The sequence below is a fragment of the Pinus tabuliformis genome, chromosome 9 (assembly GCF_031772625.1).
Source record: "Pinus tabuliformis cultivar Carrire ecotype Pingquan chromosome 9, CPIR1, whole genome shotgun sequence".
In the NCBI taxonomy this organism is placed as follows: Eukaryota; Viridiplantae; Streptophyta; class Pinopsida; order Pinales; family Pinaceae; genus Pinus; species Pinus tabuliformis.
Genome location: NC_142307.1, coordinates 1,049,509,081 through 1,049,527,140, shown reverse-complemented (window position 1 = coordinate 1,049,527,140; position 18,060 = coordinate 1,049,509,081). Strand labels below are relative to the sequence as shown.

Sequence of the window (18,060 nt, the reverse complement as noted above, 5' to 3'; positions counted from 1 at the left end):
TACCTTATCCTGCTTTCATATCAATATTAGTAGCACTATGGAAGAGGTTATGATGTCCATTGTATATAACCTTTCACTTTGTGCTTTGCTATTTGTAAATGCTTTTCTGTAAATATAAGATGTCTTCTTCAAGACATATATATATATATATATATATAGAGAGAGAGAGAGAGAGAGAGAGAGAGAGAGAGAGAGAAATTTCATTTCTTTGTCTTGAATATTTAAAAACTCTGGTATTTACAATTTGACAACACAAGTAAGCAAAGGCAATGCATTCATAATCAACTTCCTTCAATAAGGTTGAATTACCTTAGGCATGCATTACTGTCAATTCTGAAAAATGTGCAACAGTAAAAAGGACTTACTTGAAAGATTGTCTGAATTAAAACAAAGATCTCCACTGGGCCTTTTCATTGCCCATCGTTCCTTTAGGTTGGCTTCAAGGGTGTCTACTTGACACAACATGTGCTGCATCATTGATAATTTAAACTTAGAATGAGAACTCTCATAAATTTATAGATTTCGGACAGGCACAAATGAAATTCAATACTAGATCTACCAAATCTAATTATTAATGAGCAAAGAACCGAAGTCATAATATCTATTTTAGTTTTTCCAGCCCACAAAATCATTTTAAACTTTAAACAATGGTTTCAAAATCTATAACATTCAAAAATGTGAGAATAGATGTATAAATAAGCAATTTCATCCGCTGATTTGTATAAAACAAATATATATTCAGAGCCCCACAATCATTATAAAAATTACTTGGTTTTCCTGCAATCTAGATCAATGGACATCTTACTGCAGGAATTTAGGTTTTATATACATTCAAACACATAATCGTAGATAGATAAATTAATGAACAAACGTCATTATGAATGTTGCAGTCATCCATTTACAACACACAACAAATCATCATAGGTGACAAATTTATATAACCCCAAGGTGGGGCATTACATTGCCCTTTAGGCTTCACATTTTTTTATCTACACCATGCATACTTGTTTTCCTACTATTTCAGATTTACCTTTTAAGCCTTTTTCTCAGAGTTGCGTTAGCACTCAAAATTGTCCTTGTGACCAACCACAAGAACAATAAGGGAATTTTATGTGTAACAAGAAGAAACCACCCCACACTGTGACTTTAGATGGTTTCTTCCAACTTCGGACTCGATCTTTTCCTGTCTCAGGGGGTGTCCCTATAGAAACTTGGAATTAAAATTATGATTCAAGCGAAAACTGACCAATGCCTTAGTTTATTGGGTGAATGGAGGAAAAGGAGCGATCACAGGTATCAGACACGTTAATCTTCATATCAATGCTTTGTGAAAGAATCCCAACATCAAGGGGAAAATACTCCTTACAAATCATGTTCATCTTGTAAAAATTTCAAGAATCTAACTTTTACTACATGTTCAGAAATTTCATCTCAACCTTGAGGTTTCCCAGATCTATTTTCTGTGAACATTCAGCCTTAGGGCTGAATCTGAAATATTAATTTATAGCAGTAAATACTTCATTTCTCATCAACCTTATTCACAACCCAACCCAATAAAATAAATTCCAGTAAGTCTTCTTCTATGCAACAAAATTTCATCCCTTAGGGCACACTTCACAACCAAATTACAGATCTGAAAAGTATTTATTACAACAGTAAATCTGCAGCTTTACCTTTTAGATGTGTGTTAAATCACGAATTCTGCTCATGTTATGTCAAATCGGTGTGCATAACCAGCACTAGAAACTACTCAATCATGAAGACAACATAATTTGAAAGTTGAAACCCAAATCTGCAAGTAACAATGTTTGGACAGTTGGAACTGTTACCGCTGAAACTAGCAGGGGTTCTAGGAGGGGATCCGATAGAGCAACTATTAGGCCAAGTGGCAACAATGAGCAATAGCCCACTGTCACCTCAGCGAAAGCTCCCTACTCTTTACAGACTTTCATCGATGGGAGGAGACCCGGTATAAGAGGAATCACAAAGGTAGGTAGATCAATGATGGGATAAGGAGAGATTCCTAAAGCCTATTCATGAGAGAGGCTCAGACAATGGGCTTGCTTGCTATGAAAGCAAGATAGATGGCTCTCTTAGAAGGGCCATGATGACTCTTAGACCAAGGTTTGGTGATTAGTACTTGACAAAGCGTATCCTAGGCATAAGTATGCTAAAGAAATGGTTTCTATGTAATCATTGTAGAATTTGAGTCACAAGGTGGTGGGACCACAAAGAAACCCAGTGGGCCCAAACTAGGTCAATTGTGCGGAGTTGATCAACAATAGAGGGGCTTGACCAGGTTAGGGAGGAGAATAGGGTCAAAGGAATGAATTTCTCTTGAAATTCAAGTGCAATAATCCAAGTGAGGACACTATCCCAAGGAAAGCTAGGGAGAAGAATGATCTTTGAGGTAAGGCTTGCTATATCTTGGGATTCCACCATCGGATTGAGCTCACAATTGGAGGACCCCTTGAGAAGACCCCAACGCAGTTCCAGACCGATTTTCAAGGGCTTTTGATGGTCACAAAAGATTTTGCTTGATGCCCTAGGAGGTCTTCTAGGGTTAGGCCTAGAATTGGAAGAGATGAAGAAAAGAGAGGTTATTTTGACCACCAAAGGGATGCCAGGATCAGTGCCTTGTTACTTGGGCTTAATGGAGTCAAGATACAACTAGATCGAGGATTTTCTTAAGCTAAGGAGCCCTAAATGATATTTGCTAGCCCTTTAAGGTGCAGCAACTAGGTCATTAGGGTTTTACACTTCGAATTGCAAAGGAGATGAAGTTTCAAGGCTTGTTAACCTATTAGGTGCCTCTAGGAATATTCACCCTTTCCCTAAAAGAGCAACACAATATATCATTTATTCAAGGATTAAAGAAGAATTTCACATTATTTTGGCCCATACAAGAATAATGATAACAATACCATGCATTAGACAAGTAAGACAACAAGAATAGCATTAAATTTCACTTATATGAGAGAGAGAAAGTGTATATCCATTCACCAACTTTGCATAGCAAGAAGCTCCAAAGACAATAGTGAAAATCCAAACATCATAGTGCATCAAGAAACTCCAAAAATTCCATCCAAGAAAGCAAGTGCGAAAATCTCAAGAGATACTAATCCAATCCAAGGGATGATGAGAGGAATGAATGAGCCTCTCATCTATTTATACAATCCATAATGGAGTTCAAATAGCCTAAATGGCCTAATCAAGCCCCAATAATAAAATAATGTACAATTGCAATATGACTTGGTGACAAGCCCACCAAGATATGTCAATAATACAAAGATGAAGCCTCTCAAGAGGGCAAAATAGTAGATACAATGAGTTGTTGGGCAATTGAGGAGGCCTAGTGGAGTCCAAAGTGTGCTAATGTGAAAAAATAGGCTCCAAACATAGAGATCAAGGGGGTGGCTCCTTCATACTCAAGCAAATCCAATGTGGCACCCCCAAATGGGTGTGGGGGCACAATGACATTCGCATGGCTCTCCAAGTGGATCAATAATGCATGTATACCATCAGTAAGGGCTAGAATGAAGACATACGCCCTCCCTCTATTTCCCACATTGAGACACATCCTCATTTGGGCCATGGAACATCTGCCAAGTGTGTGGTGCAAGTGTGAAGTCGGTTGGGCATGGTGGTCTAGGTGCATCATACTCATCCAAAAAGGTGGAACACGAGCAATCAATCAATGCTATTGATGGATCCATTAAGTGGCAATCTGCTCTCTGTTATGGTGGAGGCCCACGGATCTCTACGCTCACCCTACAAGTGTAATATGACCCTCTAGAGGGTTTGGACCCCATATACGGAGACCAAACCCCAAATGGAGACCCACCTGCATATACCGATCCAATGCGTCCCCTTGCCTTCCAATAAAACAAATCAATAGAATAATCAAGTAAAAGAGCTTACAAATCATGGAGTCAAGTGGACACTTCATGGTAGCATGCCCTTCCATAGTGGGCTCTAGCATGTACAGGTGTCTCCAACCTCAATAAGGAGATTAACCAAGGACCCTATTAAGTGGTTTCTACCTCTAAAGGGGGCTACATATCCATCGTACATCCATTAATTGGTAGGTAGCATGTGATATAATGGTGGAACAAAATGGGGCATCAAGGGAAGGCTCCAAACCGCATGCCATAGTACAAGGGTGGCCATAGTAAAGGAAGCCCACACTTGGGTGTATCAATGTAGGAGGGAACAATCATGCTACATGAGTTACCCCGGCCTCTAGGAATATTCACCCTTTCCCTCAAAGAGCAACACATACAATATATCATTTATTCAAGGATTAAAGAAGAATTCCGCATTATTTTGGGCAATACAAGAACAATGATAACAATACCATGCATTAGACAAGTAAGACAACAAGAATAGCATTAAATTTCACTTATATGAGAGAGAGAAAGAGTATATCCACTCACCAACTTTGCATAACAAGAAGCTCCAAAGACAATAGCGAAAATCCAAACATCATAGTGCATCAAGAAACTCCAAAAATTCCATCCAAGAAAGCAAGTGCGAGAATCTCAAGAGATACTAATCCAATCCAAGTGATGATGAGAGGAATGAATGAGCCTGTCATCTATTTATAATTTTATACAATCCATAACGGAGTTCAAATGGCCTAAATGGCTTAATCAAGCCCCAAATAATAAAATAATGTACAATAGAAACTTGACTTGGTGACAAGCCTACCAAGATAGCTCAATAATACAAAGATGAAGTCTCTCAAGAGGGCAAAATAGTAGATAGAATGAGTTGTTGGGCGATTGAGGAGGCCTAGTGGAGTCCAAAGTGTGCTAATGTGAGAATATAAGCTCCAAACATAGAGATCAAGGGGGTGGCTCCTTCATACTCAAGCAAATCCAATGTGGCACCCCCAAATGAGTGTGGGGTCACAATGACATCTGCATGGGTCTCCAAGTGGATTGATAATGCATGTATACCATCTATAAGGGCTAGAATGATGACATAAGCCCTCCCTCTATTTCCCACGGTGAGACACATCCTCATTTGGGCTTGGAACATCTACCAAGTGTGTGGTGCAAGTGTGAAGTCAGTTGGGCATGGTGGTCCAGGTGCATCATACTCATCCAAAAAGACAGAACACGAGCAATCAATGAATAGTGTTGATGGATCCATGAAGTGGCAATCTACTCTCTGTTATGGTGGAGGCCCACGGATCTCTACGCTCACCCTACAAGTGCCAATATGACCCTCTGGAGGGCTTGGACCCCTTATAGGGAGACCAAACCCCAAATGGAGACCCACTTGCATATATAGATCCAATGCATCCCCTTGCCTTCCAGTAAAACAAATCATTAGAGTAATAGAGTAAAAGAGCTTACAAATCATGGAATCAAATGGACTCTTCATGGTGGCATGCCTTTCCATACTCTAGCATGTATAGGTGTCCCCAACCTCAATAATGAGATTAACCAAGGACCCTATTAAGTGGTTTCTACCTCTAAAAGGGGTGACATTTCCATGGTACATCCATCAATTGGTAGGTAGCATGTGATATAATGGTGGAACGAAATGGGGCATCAAAGGAAGGCTCCAAACCACATGCCATTGTTGGGTTGTGTTATATTCTTTCCACGACTAACCCACGTAGTTAACCAGGGGGTTAGAGGGGGGGTGAAGCCCCCCTTCATTGCGCCGATTGTGTAGCAGGGGGGGGGGGTCATAGGAGGTTTGAGGTGCATGGTTTTGGATGCGATGGTTTTTCGGTCCATGGTATTGGATGCTTTCGCATGTATGAATATGTATTGTAACATTAAAAGGAAAATAATGAAAAATCAAGCTGGTAGTCCCGTTTTTGGGATCCAGGGGAAAATCTTTGTGTATATGTGTTTTATGTGTTATGCTCTCGCATTATTTATTTTCTGTGTTTTAGAATTTGTACGCAGGTAATTTTTGTACGGGGTTAAAACCTACATTTGGTATCAGAGCAGATTTGGCTTCAAGGGGACGCCTTTGTTGCTGAGGGGTTTTCACTCGGGCCTATGGTAAATCTTATTCAGTGGGAGATCTGCGAGATTGATTCTGGCAGTGAAAGAAGATGGCGAGCAGTGGAAAGATAGAGATCGAGAAATTTAATGGTCAAAGTTTTGAGTTGTGGAAACTCAAGATGGAGAATCTCTTGGTGGATAAAGATCAGTGGATCATGGTAGATCCGGGTACTAAACCAACGGGAGTGTCCGATGAAGAATGGAAGAAGTTGGATCGGAAGGCAAAGAGCACAATACGATTGTGTGTCTCAGATTCAGTATTGTTAAATGTATCAGGGGAAGCTACGACGAAGGTTTTCTGGTACAAGTTAGGGACTTTGTACCAATCTAAGTCTCTGGTGAATAAACTGTTCCTGCGAAAAAAGCTATATAACCTAAGGATGAAAGATGCGGACTCGGTGACAGAACATTTGAACGCATTTAATACCGTGGTAAGTCAACTATTATCTGTTGATATTAAAATTTCAGATGAAGATAAGTGCATCAGTTTGTTGTGTTCTCTGCCAGATTCGTGGGATAGTTTGGTTATTGCAATAGGAAGTAATGCAACTGCCTTGAAGTTTGATGAAATAGTCTCACCCTTGCTAACGGAGGAGATGAGACGGAAAAATACGGAAAGCCAAAATGGTAATGCCTTGTCTGTGCGAGGACGGTCCCAGAATAGAAACAAAAATAAGTCATCGAGTGGGAGATCTAAATCTAGAGGGAGATCTAAATCTCCAGAAAAACCTATAAAGGTGGTGTGCTGAAAATGCGAAAAGGAAGGGCACTACAAAAGGGATTGTAAATCTAAAGCTCCTAATAAAGGAAAGGATCTGATGATGCTCCTTCTGCAGAAGCGAAAACCACCTTAGATGAAGGTGGGGATGTGTACTTGGCCTCTTCAAGTACACACGTAGATCATAAGGCATGGTTGATTGACTCAGGTGCATCCTTTCACTTCACTCCCCATACAAAATGGTTCTACGAGTATGAGAAATACGATGGTGGTGATGTCTTCTTAAGGGAGGATCGGAAGGCTAGAATCATTGGTCGCAGAAAAGTAAAGTTGAAGTTGCAAGGTGGAAGGGTTAGAACACTTCCAGGTGTTTTGCATATTCTTGCATTGGACAGAAATCTGATTTTTGTAAGTAAGGTGGATGTTGCAGGTGTAAAAACAGTGTTTGAGAAGGATACCTGCAAAATGGTTCGGGGAGCACTGGTATTGATGTGGGGAGTTCGGATTGAAACTCTGTACAAGCTGTAAGGTAGCATTGTTATTGATGGGTGCAACAGTTCTATGGTTCCTGAAAGTGGAGCAGAAAATCTAGTGGTCTCTGGAGAGAAGACCATGTTGTGGCATCAAAGGCTTGGACATATTGGAGAAAAGGGCCTTCGAATACTTCATGGTAAAGGTATGGTAGAAGGTATGAGTAATAGCTCTCTAGATTTTGATTTCTGTGAAAATTGTGAATATGGGAAGCAGAATCGGGTGAGTTTCCCCTCTGGTGGTAAGAGGGCGAAACAACTATTAGAACTTGTGCACAGTGATATGTTTGGACCTGTGAAGGTTCCATCACTAGGTAAGTCTGTGTACTATGTATCATTTATAGATGACTTCTCAAGGAATACATGGATATATTTCCTTAAGAAGAAATCCGAAGTCTTTGACAAGTTTAAAGAATTTAAGGCTCTCGTGGAAAATCAGACAAAAAAGAAGATAAAAGTGTTGAGGACAGATAATGGTGGAGAGTTTTGCAGCAAGGAATTTGAAGAATTCTGTAAGAAGTATGGTATAGCATGGTAGAAGACTACTCCATATACACTTCAGCAAAATGGAGTTGCAAAAAAAATGAACAAGACGTTGATGGAAAGGGAAAGAAGCATGCTCAGTGGTGTCGGGTTAGGACAAGAATTCTGGGCAGAGGTGGTGGATACTGCATGTTACCTGGTCAACAAGTCACCTTCATCAACGTTGGAGGATAAGACTCCATAAGAAGTATGGACTGGTAAGAAACCCTCTCTTTCACATCTGAGGATATTTGGATGTGACGCATATGTACATGTTCCAAAGGAGAAAAGAACCAAGTTGGATAGTAAATATGAAAAGTGCATCTTTATTGGGTATAAGGATGGTTTAAAGGGTTATAAGCTTTAGAACCTAGTAACAAGGAAGGTTGTGTACAGCCGAGATGTGGTGTTCAAAAAGGTGAAAGATGTTATTAAACATGAAGTCCAACCAAAGGAACCTGAGAAGATAGAGTTTGAGCTAAAGGAGGAAGAATCAGAGTCTACAGCAGAGGAGGAATCAGAAGATGAAGAGCCACAAACTCCGGCTGTGAGAAGATCAGTTCGAGAAAGAAAGTAGCCAGAAAGGTATAGTCCATCTACTTTCTGTTCAAATTTTGTTTTTTCTGTTACAGATGATGATCCTAGAACTGTGAAGGAAGCAGTGGATTCAGAGCATGGAAAACTCTAGAAAGAGGCCATGGTTGATGAAATGGCATCTTTGCACAAAAATGAGGCTTGGGATCTGGTGGAGTTGTCAACTGGAAGGAAACCCATTGGCAGCAAATGGGTGTTAAAAAATAAGACAAATGCGGAAGGAAAAGTGGAGAAATACAAAGCTCGGTTGGTAGCAAAAGGTTATTCCTAGGTGCCGGGAATTGATTTTGGGGATTTTTTTTTCCTGTTGCCAAGGTAACTTCTGTTAGATTACTTTTATCTGTTGCTACTGCTTTTGATTTTGAGATAGAACAGATGGATGTGAAGACAGCATTTCTTCACTGGTATCTGAAAGAGGAGATCTACATGAAGCAACCTGAAGGCTTTGTGGTGAAGGGTAAGAGAGAACTGGTATGTAAGTTAAAGAAGTTTCTGTATGGGTTAAAACAGTCACCAAGGATGTGGTATCAGAAATTTGATACATTTATATGGGGACTTGGCTTCACCAGAAGCAAAGCAAATCACTGTGTGTATTTTAGATTAATTGGTGACCATGTTATTTATCTGGTCTTGTATGTGGATGATATGTTGTTGGTTGGAAATGAAAAAGAAGTTATCCAAGATTTGAAGACCCAATTGTCCTCCAAATTCGACATGAAATATCTTGGTGCTGCAAGCTATATTTTGGGCATGGAAATTAAAAGAGATCGGGCAAAGAGGAAGTTCTGGTTAAACCAGAGAAAGTATGTCAAGACAATATTGCAGAAGTTTAAAATGCAGGATAGTAAACCGGTGAAGGTTGCTATTCCTGTAGGTGTGAGGTTATCTGCTACAGTGTCCCAAGACACAAAAGAGGAAGAGGACATGTCCCATGTTCCATATGCAAGTGCAGTCGGTAGCCTGATGTATGCAATGGTCTGTACTAAACCAGACATTGCACATTTAGTGGGAGTATTAAGCAGGTTTAAGTCAAAACCAAGAAAGGAGCATTGGACAACAGTGAAGCGGGTTTTCAGGTATTTGCGTGGCACTAGTGATTATGGTTTGTGCTACCAAGGAAGACCAAGATTGGACAGAGTGTTGGATATTCATGGCTTTGTTGATGGCTGGAGATCTGGATCAGAGAAGATCTACAAGTGGGTATGTGTTTAACCTATTTGAAGGTGCAGTCAGTTGGATGAGTAAGAAACAAACTGTAATGGCACTATCAACTACAGAGGCAAAATACATGGCAGCCACTCATGCAAGCAAGGAAGCAGTTTGGTTGCAGAGATTGTGTTCAAGTATGGGGTTAGTACAGGAAGCTATAAGGATAGACTGTGATAGCCAAAGTGTAAATTTCTTGGCAAAGAACCCTGCATATCATTCAAAGACAAAGCACCTTGATGTTTAGTATCACTTTGTGAGGGATATGATAGAAGACAAAAAGGTGTTGCTGGTAAAGGTGAACACTTTGAAGAATACTGCAGATGCATTGACAAAATTTGTGAGCTCTGAGAAGTTCTCTTGGTGTAGAAAGAAAATGGGTGTTTCAGGGCTGGAAAAATGACTAAGCTCTCTTGTGGCCCCTTGTGGAAAGAAAACAACAAGTGGGAGAATGTTGGGTTGTGTTATATTCTTTTCATGATTAGCCCACGTAGTTAACTAGGGGGTTAGAGGGGGGGCGGAGCCCCCCTTCGTTGCGCCGATCGTGTAGCGAGGGGGCGTCACATGAGGTTTGAGGTGTACCTGTAACCCGAAAAATTTTGGTTTGGACCCCCCTATGTTAGGTTGGGCGGACCCACCTATGGTTTTGTACGTGATTTTTGCACATGGTTTTGGATGCGATGGTTTTCGATCCATGGTTTTGGATGCGATGGTTTTTCGGTCCATGGTATTGGATGCTTCAGCATGTATAGATATGTATTGTAACATTGAAAGGAAAATAATGAAAAATCAAGCTGGTAATCTCGTTTTTGGGATCCAGGGGAAAATCTCTGTGTATATGTGTTTTATGTGTTATGCTCTCGCATTATTTATTTTCAGTGTTTTAGAATTTGTATACAGGTAATTTCTGTACGGGGTTAAAACATACAGCCATAGTACAAGGGTAGCCATAGTAAGGGAAGCCCACACTTAGGTGTATGGATGTAGGAAGGTGCAATCATGGTACATGAGTTACCCCGGCTTTGTTTTTGTTGATTTTTGGTAGTATCGGATGTGCTCTAGCCTTGAAATTTGGAGGAGAGGCTAAGGCACATGAGATCTCCAAGACCTAGAAATCGTTTTGAGAAATTCCACCCAAATGAGGAGTTATTAAAATAATTAATATTTTTAAAGGGTTCCTAAGTCTAAACATAGGAAAATAAAAATATTAATGGGTATTACTAAAGATAAGGGTGAGAAGCTTCTAAAAGACGAGGATCAAGAATGTGTTAATCTTAGCCATTGATTAGGGACTTAATCTCGGTCGTTGATTCGTCAACAGGAAAAGTATAAGAGAACACACACCGGCAGGTGCTCAGTATCTCAAAGAAAATCAATTCTCAAGTAAAGGAGATCGATTTCAGAGGGAGAGTTGCAGGGTGGAGGAAGAGGAGGGCATCAGCGAAAGGTAGTGACTGAGGAGGAAGTGACACTGGAAAAGTGGGAGACAACGTAGAGAGAGATGCATTCCAGAGGAGAGACACAGCCCTCACGCAGGCTGACACAAAGGGACACAGAGCCACTCGGAGCCACATTGAGCCACACGGAGTGACGCAGAGGTGACGCAAGAGTGGGAGCAGGGTCTCCAAAGTGTCAGAAACTCTCAAAGGGAAAGTCTCAAGTGTTTTCTTTCAGTTTCTTTGTAAAAGCATTCCTTGTAAAAGCAATTGTTGTTGAAGATTAATAAAGCCCTCATTTACTGCACTGGTTTTCCCACATTGGGTTTTTTCCAGGGACAATTGTCCAAAAACAACTGTGTTGATGCGACTGGTTCTTGTGCATGTATTTTTCTCTGGGTAATTGTGTGATAACTGTAGTAGAATTTATTTTAATATTTCCTGAAGGGATTTCGTAAATAACTTATTGTGAATAATAAGTAGGTGAAATAAATCAATTGTTGCAGTAGAATTTCAATTTAGAAATGTTCACATGGTATTAGAGCAGAGATCTGGCAACAGGAGAGGGACATCAAATATGGGTCAAGAGCATGATGCAGAGGCATCCACTCAAGGGGACTCGTGCAGATTTCCAGAAGCATGCACAAGGGACATGAATTATAATTATTCTATGTTAGCTTCCAAATTGGAAGAAGAAGTCGCTTTCTTAGCAAGCTCTGCCTCCTCTGAGCTTTGGTATATAGACAGCGGAGCTTCCTGGCACATGACAGGAATCCAAGAATGTTTTTCAAATTATCAGGAAGAAAGAATGAATTTTTAGATCACCATGGGAAATAAGGCAAAGTGTACTCTAGTAGGAGGTACTGTGGTCTTTCAAACCGAAGCAGGAGAGCGGCTTCGAGCAACCAATGTGTTGCATGTGCCAAGATTGGGGATGAACTTACTCTCCTTGTCTCAACTTCAAAACAAGGGCTATGATGTTTTCTTCATTAAGGAGAAAGTATATGTGAAACACCCGAGATGGAAAAAGAAGGCCCAGATTGGAATCAGAAGTAATAGGTTGTACAGGTAGCCGCTGGAATCACCAATGGCACTGATAAGCAATAATGGAGAAAAATATTTGAATGAACTATGGCACAAGAAGATGGGACACTTACACCATGGGGCTCTGAGAATTCTTAAGAAAACAGTATCAGGAGTTCCAAAACTAAGTTCGGAACGAGATGATGTATGCAGAGGGTGTGCTCTGGACAAGTATGCCAAAGCAGCGTTTTCCAGAAGTAACAATAGGGCTAAGAGTGTGCTAGGATTGATACACTCAGAAATCTATGGACCGATGTCCACAAAAGTTCTTAGTGGTGTAGAATACTTCGTCGTTTTCATCGATGACCATTCCAGAAAGACTTGGATCTACTCTCTAAAAACCAAGGATGACGTTCTTGGTCGATTCAAAGAGTTCAAGGCTCTAGCGGAGAATCTGACAAGAAAGAAGATAAAAGTGTGGCACTCAGACAATGGTGGAGAGTATGTTGACAAGGACTTCACCGATTTTTGCGCAAAGGAAGACATCAGAAGAAAGTGGACAACTCCCTACAATTCGGAGCAGAATGGAATAGCAGAAAGGAAAAGCAAGATTATTCTGGAAGCAGCTAGGGCATTGTTGTATGATCAAGAGATGCCTAAATTTCTGCGGGTAGAAGCATGTAGGACGACAGTTTATGTCCAGAACAGGACTCCACATAGGGCATTGGGAAAAATCATTCTGGAGAAGGTCTTCACAAGGGACACACCTGAAGTCAATCATTTTAGGATATTTGAAAGTTTAGCGTATCGACATATACCGGAAGAAAAGAGAAAAAAATTAGATCAAACTGCTGAGAAAGGATATCTTGTGGGATATAGTGAGAATGCTAAGGCATATAGAGTCTATCTTCCAGGGAGTAGGAAGGTAGTAGTTCGGCAGGATGTAAATTTCATGGAGTACACAGCTTTCAGGAAATCCCGAGAAATGCCTCCCAAGGAGCAGTCAAAAGATGAGCCATTGGTCAAACCACTTAGACCAGCGGAAACTAATACCAGAAAGTCTCCTGAAGACAAAGCTTCAGAACAGGAGGAATCTCAAAAAGAGGAAGAGCTGATAGATGTGCCTACTACCACTGGAAGAACGAGTCGAGAACTCCGATAGATTCTACGGGATGCAGAGGACTTCATTAGTGCACCCAAGAATAATAAAAGGGAGCGAAAACAGCCAAATAGATACCAGGGCTTAGTAGCTTAGGTTGGGGAACCTTCTAGTTTTCAGGAGGCCGGTCAGCATCAAGTATGGGTAGATGATATGGTAGAGGAATACAATTCCATAATGACCAATGATGTCTGGGAAGTGGTACCTAGGCCTCAGGACAGATCAATGGTAGGTTCGAGATGGATCTAAAAGGTCAAATATGTTGCAGATGGCAATGTGGAGAAATACAAAGCCAGGTTTGTGGCTAAGGGGTATACTCAGAAGGAAGGGATGGCCTACGAAGAAAGCTTCACCCAGTAGCCAGGTATACTTCTATTAGAACCGTGATATCTCTTACAGCACAGATGGGGTGAGAGATTGATTAGATAGATGTCAAGACAACATTCTTGAATGGGGTAATAGAAGAGGAAGTATACATTGAACAGCTAGAAGGTTTTGAGACACATGAGAAGAAATCTCATGTTCATATTAAAGTAAACCTTGTATGGGCTTAAACAGACACCTAGAGCACGGTACGGTCAAACTGATGGCTACTTGCAGAAGATGGGGTTCATCAAGAGTGACGCAGACACTAATCTCTACTATCTGTTTGTAGAGAATGAGCCTCTAATCCTAGTGTTATATGTGGATGATCTCTTCCTGATAGGATCATCCAGGCTCACCAAAAACTGCAAGAAGAACCTAGCCACAGAATTCGACATGAAGGATTTGGGACAGATGAATTATTTCTTGGGGTTGGAAGTTTGGCAGGAGAAGGGTGAGATCTTCCTTGGACAAGGGAGATATGCTACAGAAATCTTGAAGAGATTCAGGATGTAGGACTGTAGACCTATGGCTACTCCAATGATCACCAACTGAAAGAAGATTGATGCATCAGAAGATAAAGACGTTGATCCCACCTTGTACAGGCAGCTTAAAGGGTCCCTGATGTATCTGGTCAATACCACGCCAGACATTTGTTACGTTATCAACACCCTCAGTCAATTCATGGTGGAACCTAAGAGGGCGCACTGGGCAGCAGCCAAACATGTTCTATGGCATATACAAGGAATAGTCGAGCATGGACTATTGTACACCAGACACAATGACATCAAGCTGAGTGGGTTCACTAATGCAAATTGGGCTGGAAGTTTAGTAAATCGGAAAAGTACAACTAGGTATTGTTTCAACATTGGATCAGGAATGACCTCCTTATGTAGTAGGAAACACTGAGCTTAGCGGAAGCAGAATATATGGTAGCTAGCACAACTTCGTCCGAAGCCATATGGCTTAGGAAATTGCTTGTGAATCTATTCAGGAGAAGGATGGAAGCGACCAAGATCATGTGTGATATTCAAAGTTGCATCAAGCTCTCTGAGAATCCAATATTCCATGATCAGTTGAAGCACGTTGATATCAAGTGCCACTTTGTCAGAGTACTGTGTCCAACGAGGAGCAGTGCAGTTGAGGTAGACTCCTACAGGAGAATAGGTGGCAGACATCCTCACCAAGGCTCTAGGAAGAACAAAGTTTGTTTATTTCAGAGAGAAGATGGGGATGGTAAAGAATGCATTTCAGTAGCAGAAATGGATAAGTGTTAGGAGTTGCAGTGCAGCAATTAGCAGTGGCAGTGCTATGGGCAGCATGATGCAGCATGTTGAGAGGGAGTTGCAGTACAAGTGTAGCAGTGGCAATGGTAGTGTTATGGGCAGTAGTATAGGAAGCAGCAGTGTAGGGGATGTAGGCAGCAGGCCACGCATCCATACAGGTAACGATGTGGAAGATCAGTGTGATGTTTCGATAGTCAAGCATTGCTAGAGCACATTCCTTGCCAAGAGGGAGTGTTGATTTTTGGTAGCATCGAATGTGCTCTACTGTTGAAATTTGGAGGAGAGGCTAAGGCAGATGAGATCTCCAAGACTCAGAAATCGCTTTGAGTAATTCCACCGGGATGAGGAGTTATTAAAATAATTAATATTTTTAATGGATTCCTAAGTCTAAACATAGGAAAATAAAAATATTAATGGGTATAAATAAAGATAAGGGTGAGAAGCTTCTAAGAGACGAGGATCAAGTCTGTCTTAATCTTAGCCATTGATTAGGAACTTAATCTCGGTCGTTGATTCGTCAACAGGAAAAGTATAAGAGAAGGCTTAAGGATCATTTGGAGACACACCGGCAGATACACAATGTTAGTGTCAGTCTTTCCAGCCTTCCTACAGTGATCAAATATGCTCTTACAAAGTGGTCTCGGAGTGTCAAGGTCAAATTTTGTCATTTCAGTGAGTTTTCAAGCAAAATTTGGTCACTAGGCATTAGGTCTAGGGTTTGCCCAAATGTCAGTCCATGTCATCATTCAGTTGAGCCTATCATCATTCAGAGGGTTGTCATTATCATGTCAGTGTCGAATGAGTCATTTTATACCTTATTCATGCTTCAGTTGCGCCTAGGTAAGGTCATTTCCCTCTCCTAGGGTTTTGAAGGCAAATTCTCTTGGATGGTCAAATCATTAGCAAAACGTGTATCCAGATGTTCATACACCTTCCCCTATCCTTAAAATACCCTATCAAACACTTCCCATCCCTTAGATCCGCCAAATTCCTCATTTTTGCACAAACTCTAGTTTCTAGCTACAACTTGACAATTTTCAAGGTTGGGCCTGTGTTTTGCCCTTTTGGACCCCTTCCCCTCACTCAATCTCTGAGATTCCACTTTCCCCTGCTTCCTAACATCCCTCCCCACTCCCAAAAATTTCCCCAAGAATTTAGAAGCCCCCTATCCCCTTCATTTCGCTCCATTTCGACAAAATCCCTTGTTTCACACATCGGGACAAGTTGCACTCAAATGATGTTTCAGAGCAATAAAAGATGAATTTTGGAAAACTGAGAGAGGTTTTTGTCCATAACATGCCAAAGAAGAAAAACCTCCTTCACTTTTTGCACAGGTGTCATGGTTTTAGAGAAATGCCAAAATTACAATCGTCGGATCCAAGGAGTTTGGCTAAGGCACAAAAAAGGAGAAAGAGGCCAAAACCACTCCGTATCTTGGCTGAGGCTTCACTCAAAGATCATAGCACTCAATAGCCTAGCCACGGCTCAAATCCCAAAAAAATTTGAGAATTTTGGGTAATTTTGGCATTTTTTGGTAATTTACAGGTTTTGGCTCTTTAACGGGTCTCACCCCCGGTGAGACCCTTTGTCATGGCAACTCCTTTTCACAAAAACTCAGCATTTCCTGATTTGTTATGCAAAGTTACATATGCCCATGGATGGACTTGAGTTTTTATGGAGTTTTGGGCCTCCAGAAGGTCAAAATACATGCAAAATTTGACTTTCTGCCACTTTTTTGAACTGCAGAAAGCTGTCTTGGGAGATTTGATTTTTGACAGGGCAAATGAACTCCAAATTGAAAAATTCCAGTTGGGTTGGAAAGTAGACTCAAAGACCTTTCCAACGAGCTATCCTGCACCCAATTCTGACACCTGGAAGTGCCCCAAAAGTAGCTCCAAAGGGGCGCGACCCGTCAGACAGACTTTGCCAGATTTCACTGTACAGCTCGGAAAAGCACAGTTTGACTTAGTTTGACTTTTTGGGATGAATTGTGATCCTCTCTGATGTAATTTTTGTATTTGATAGACACTTTTACTCTTATATAACACTTCTAGAAGATTCATTCATGAAAAGGGTAGATATTAAATGAATGAATTGGTTTTCAAGTTTATAGAGGCAAGTTGTTTTGACTGCCTAGTTTGTAGTGCTTAATTTAGAAGTGGTTGAAACAGCTCCTAGGATAGTGAGCTCGACCCATGGAGGCAGGGAAAGAGGTTAGATCATCTATATTATGTACTTTCTTGCTCATTTTCATGGTTGGACTCTTGAGGGAGAAGCTATCATTGTATTATTTCACTGTATCTCTGCAATTTTTGGCTAAGGAAGACCAGGGTTTTGCAATCCTCTTTGGGATTCTTGTGGATTCATGTGTTGATGGTGTGTTTCTAAATGTTCTTGTAAGTGTGTTTATGTGAATCATTTCCTTTTCTTTACTGTTGCACATTAAACAAATGAAGTGTTAAATTATGAATTCATGCTAGCCATTCTCTGCTTTTAAATTTGTTTAATTTCAATGTTTTCTACTGTCTAAAGGGAATTCAAAGTCATTGTTTGCTCTCTTTAGCTCCTCATCTTTCATTTCTGATCATCCATCTTAATCTAAGGCATCAATACTGTTTCCTACCTCGCCCCAAGGAACCCCGTGCAGAAACTGTGTCAAATCCCCGCACCCAAAATTGCAATTCCTCAAATTGCTACCAAAAACCCAAAAAATCCTAAATCAACCTTTTTTAAATCAGTTTACTAGCCTAATATCAGTGTTATCTTGTTGGTCATCTCATCCCATTGAAGATCTGCCGAGATTGACCGGAGAGAGCCTTCTCCTGCCCCGTAGGGCTAGCTACGAGGCTAAATGGTTTGATGTAGCCTTGAGGTTTACCTTTCTCAGCCTGAGGTGAAATTTCAAGCGCTAACATACTGGCGACCATACTGGGGAGAACAAACTAATCGTTTGCTCATTGACGTGTTATCTCATAAGTCTTAGACGGAGCCTGAAGTTACGCCAGGTAGCCTTCGAAAACGCTCTTGTTTTACATCAGCGTTAGTAGATAAAAGCTGCTTCAGTCAATCTCCGTGAGCTTGTGAACATAGCGCTTCATTGGCACTTTATCCCAGTATATTTGTAAACTCTGAACTTGGATGACTAGTTGAGAGTTTTCACAGGCTGAAATCATTCACTGGCGACTCCTTCACTG

General features: G+C 40.9%; 1 protein-coding gene across 2 annotated transcripts in view; it reads right to left on the bottom strand.

Annotated features, from left to right (window-relative positions):
* LOC149152298 (protein unc-13 homolog) overlaps positions 1 to 18,060 on the bottom strand; it is a 535,466-nt gene that overhangs the window by 152,984 nt on the left and 364,422 nt on the right. For both annotated transcript variants that reach the window (XM_089438315.1, XM_089438316.1), the window contains one exon: positions 366 to 468. In XM_089438315.1, coding sequence (XP_089294441.1) covers positions 366 to 468 — 103 coding nt within the window. The remainder of the gene's footprint in view (positions 1 to 365; positions 469 to 18,060) is intronic.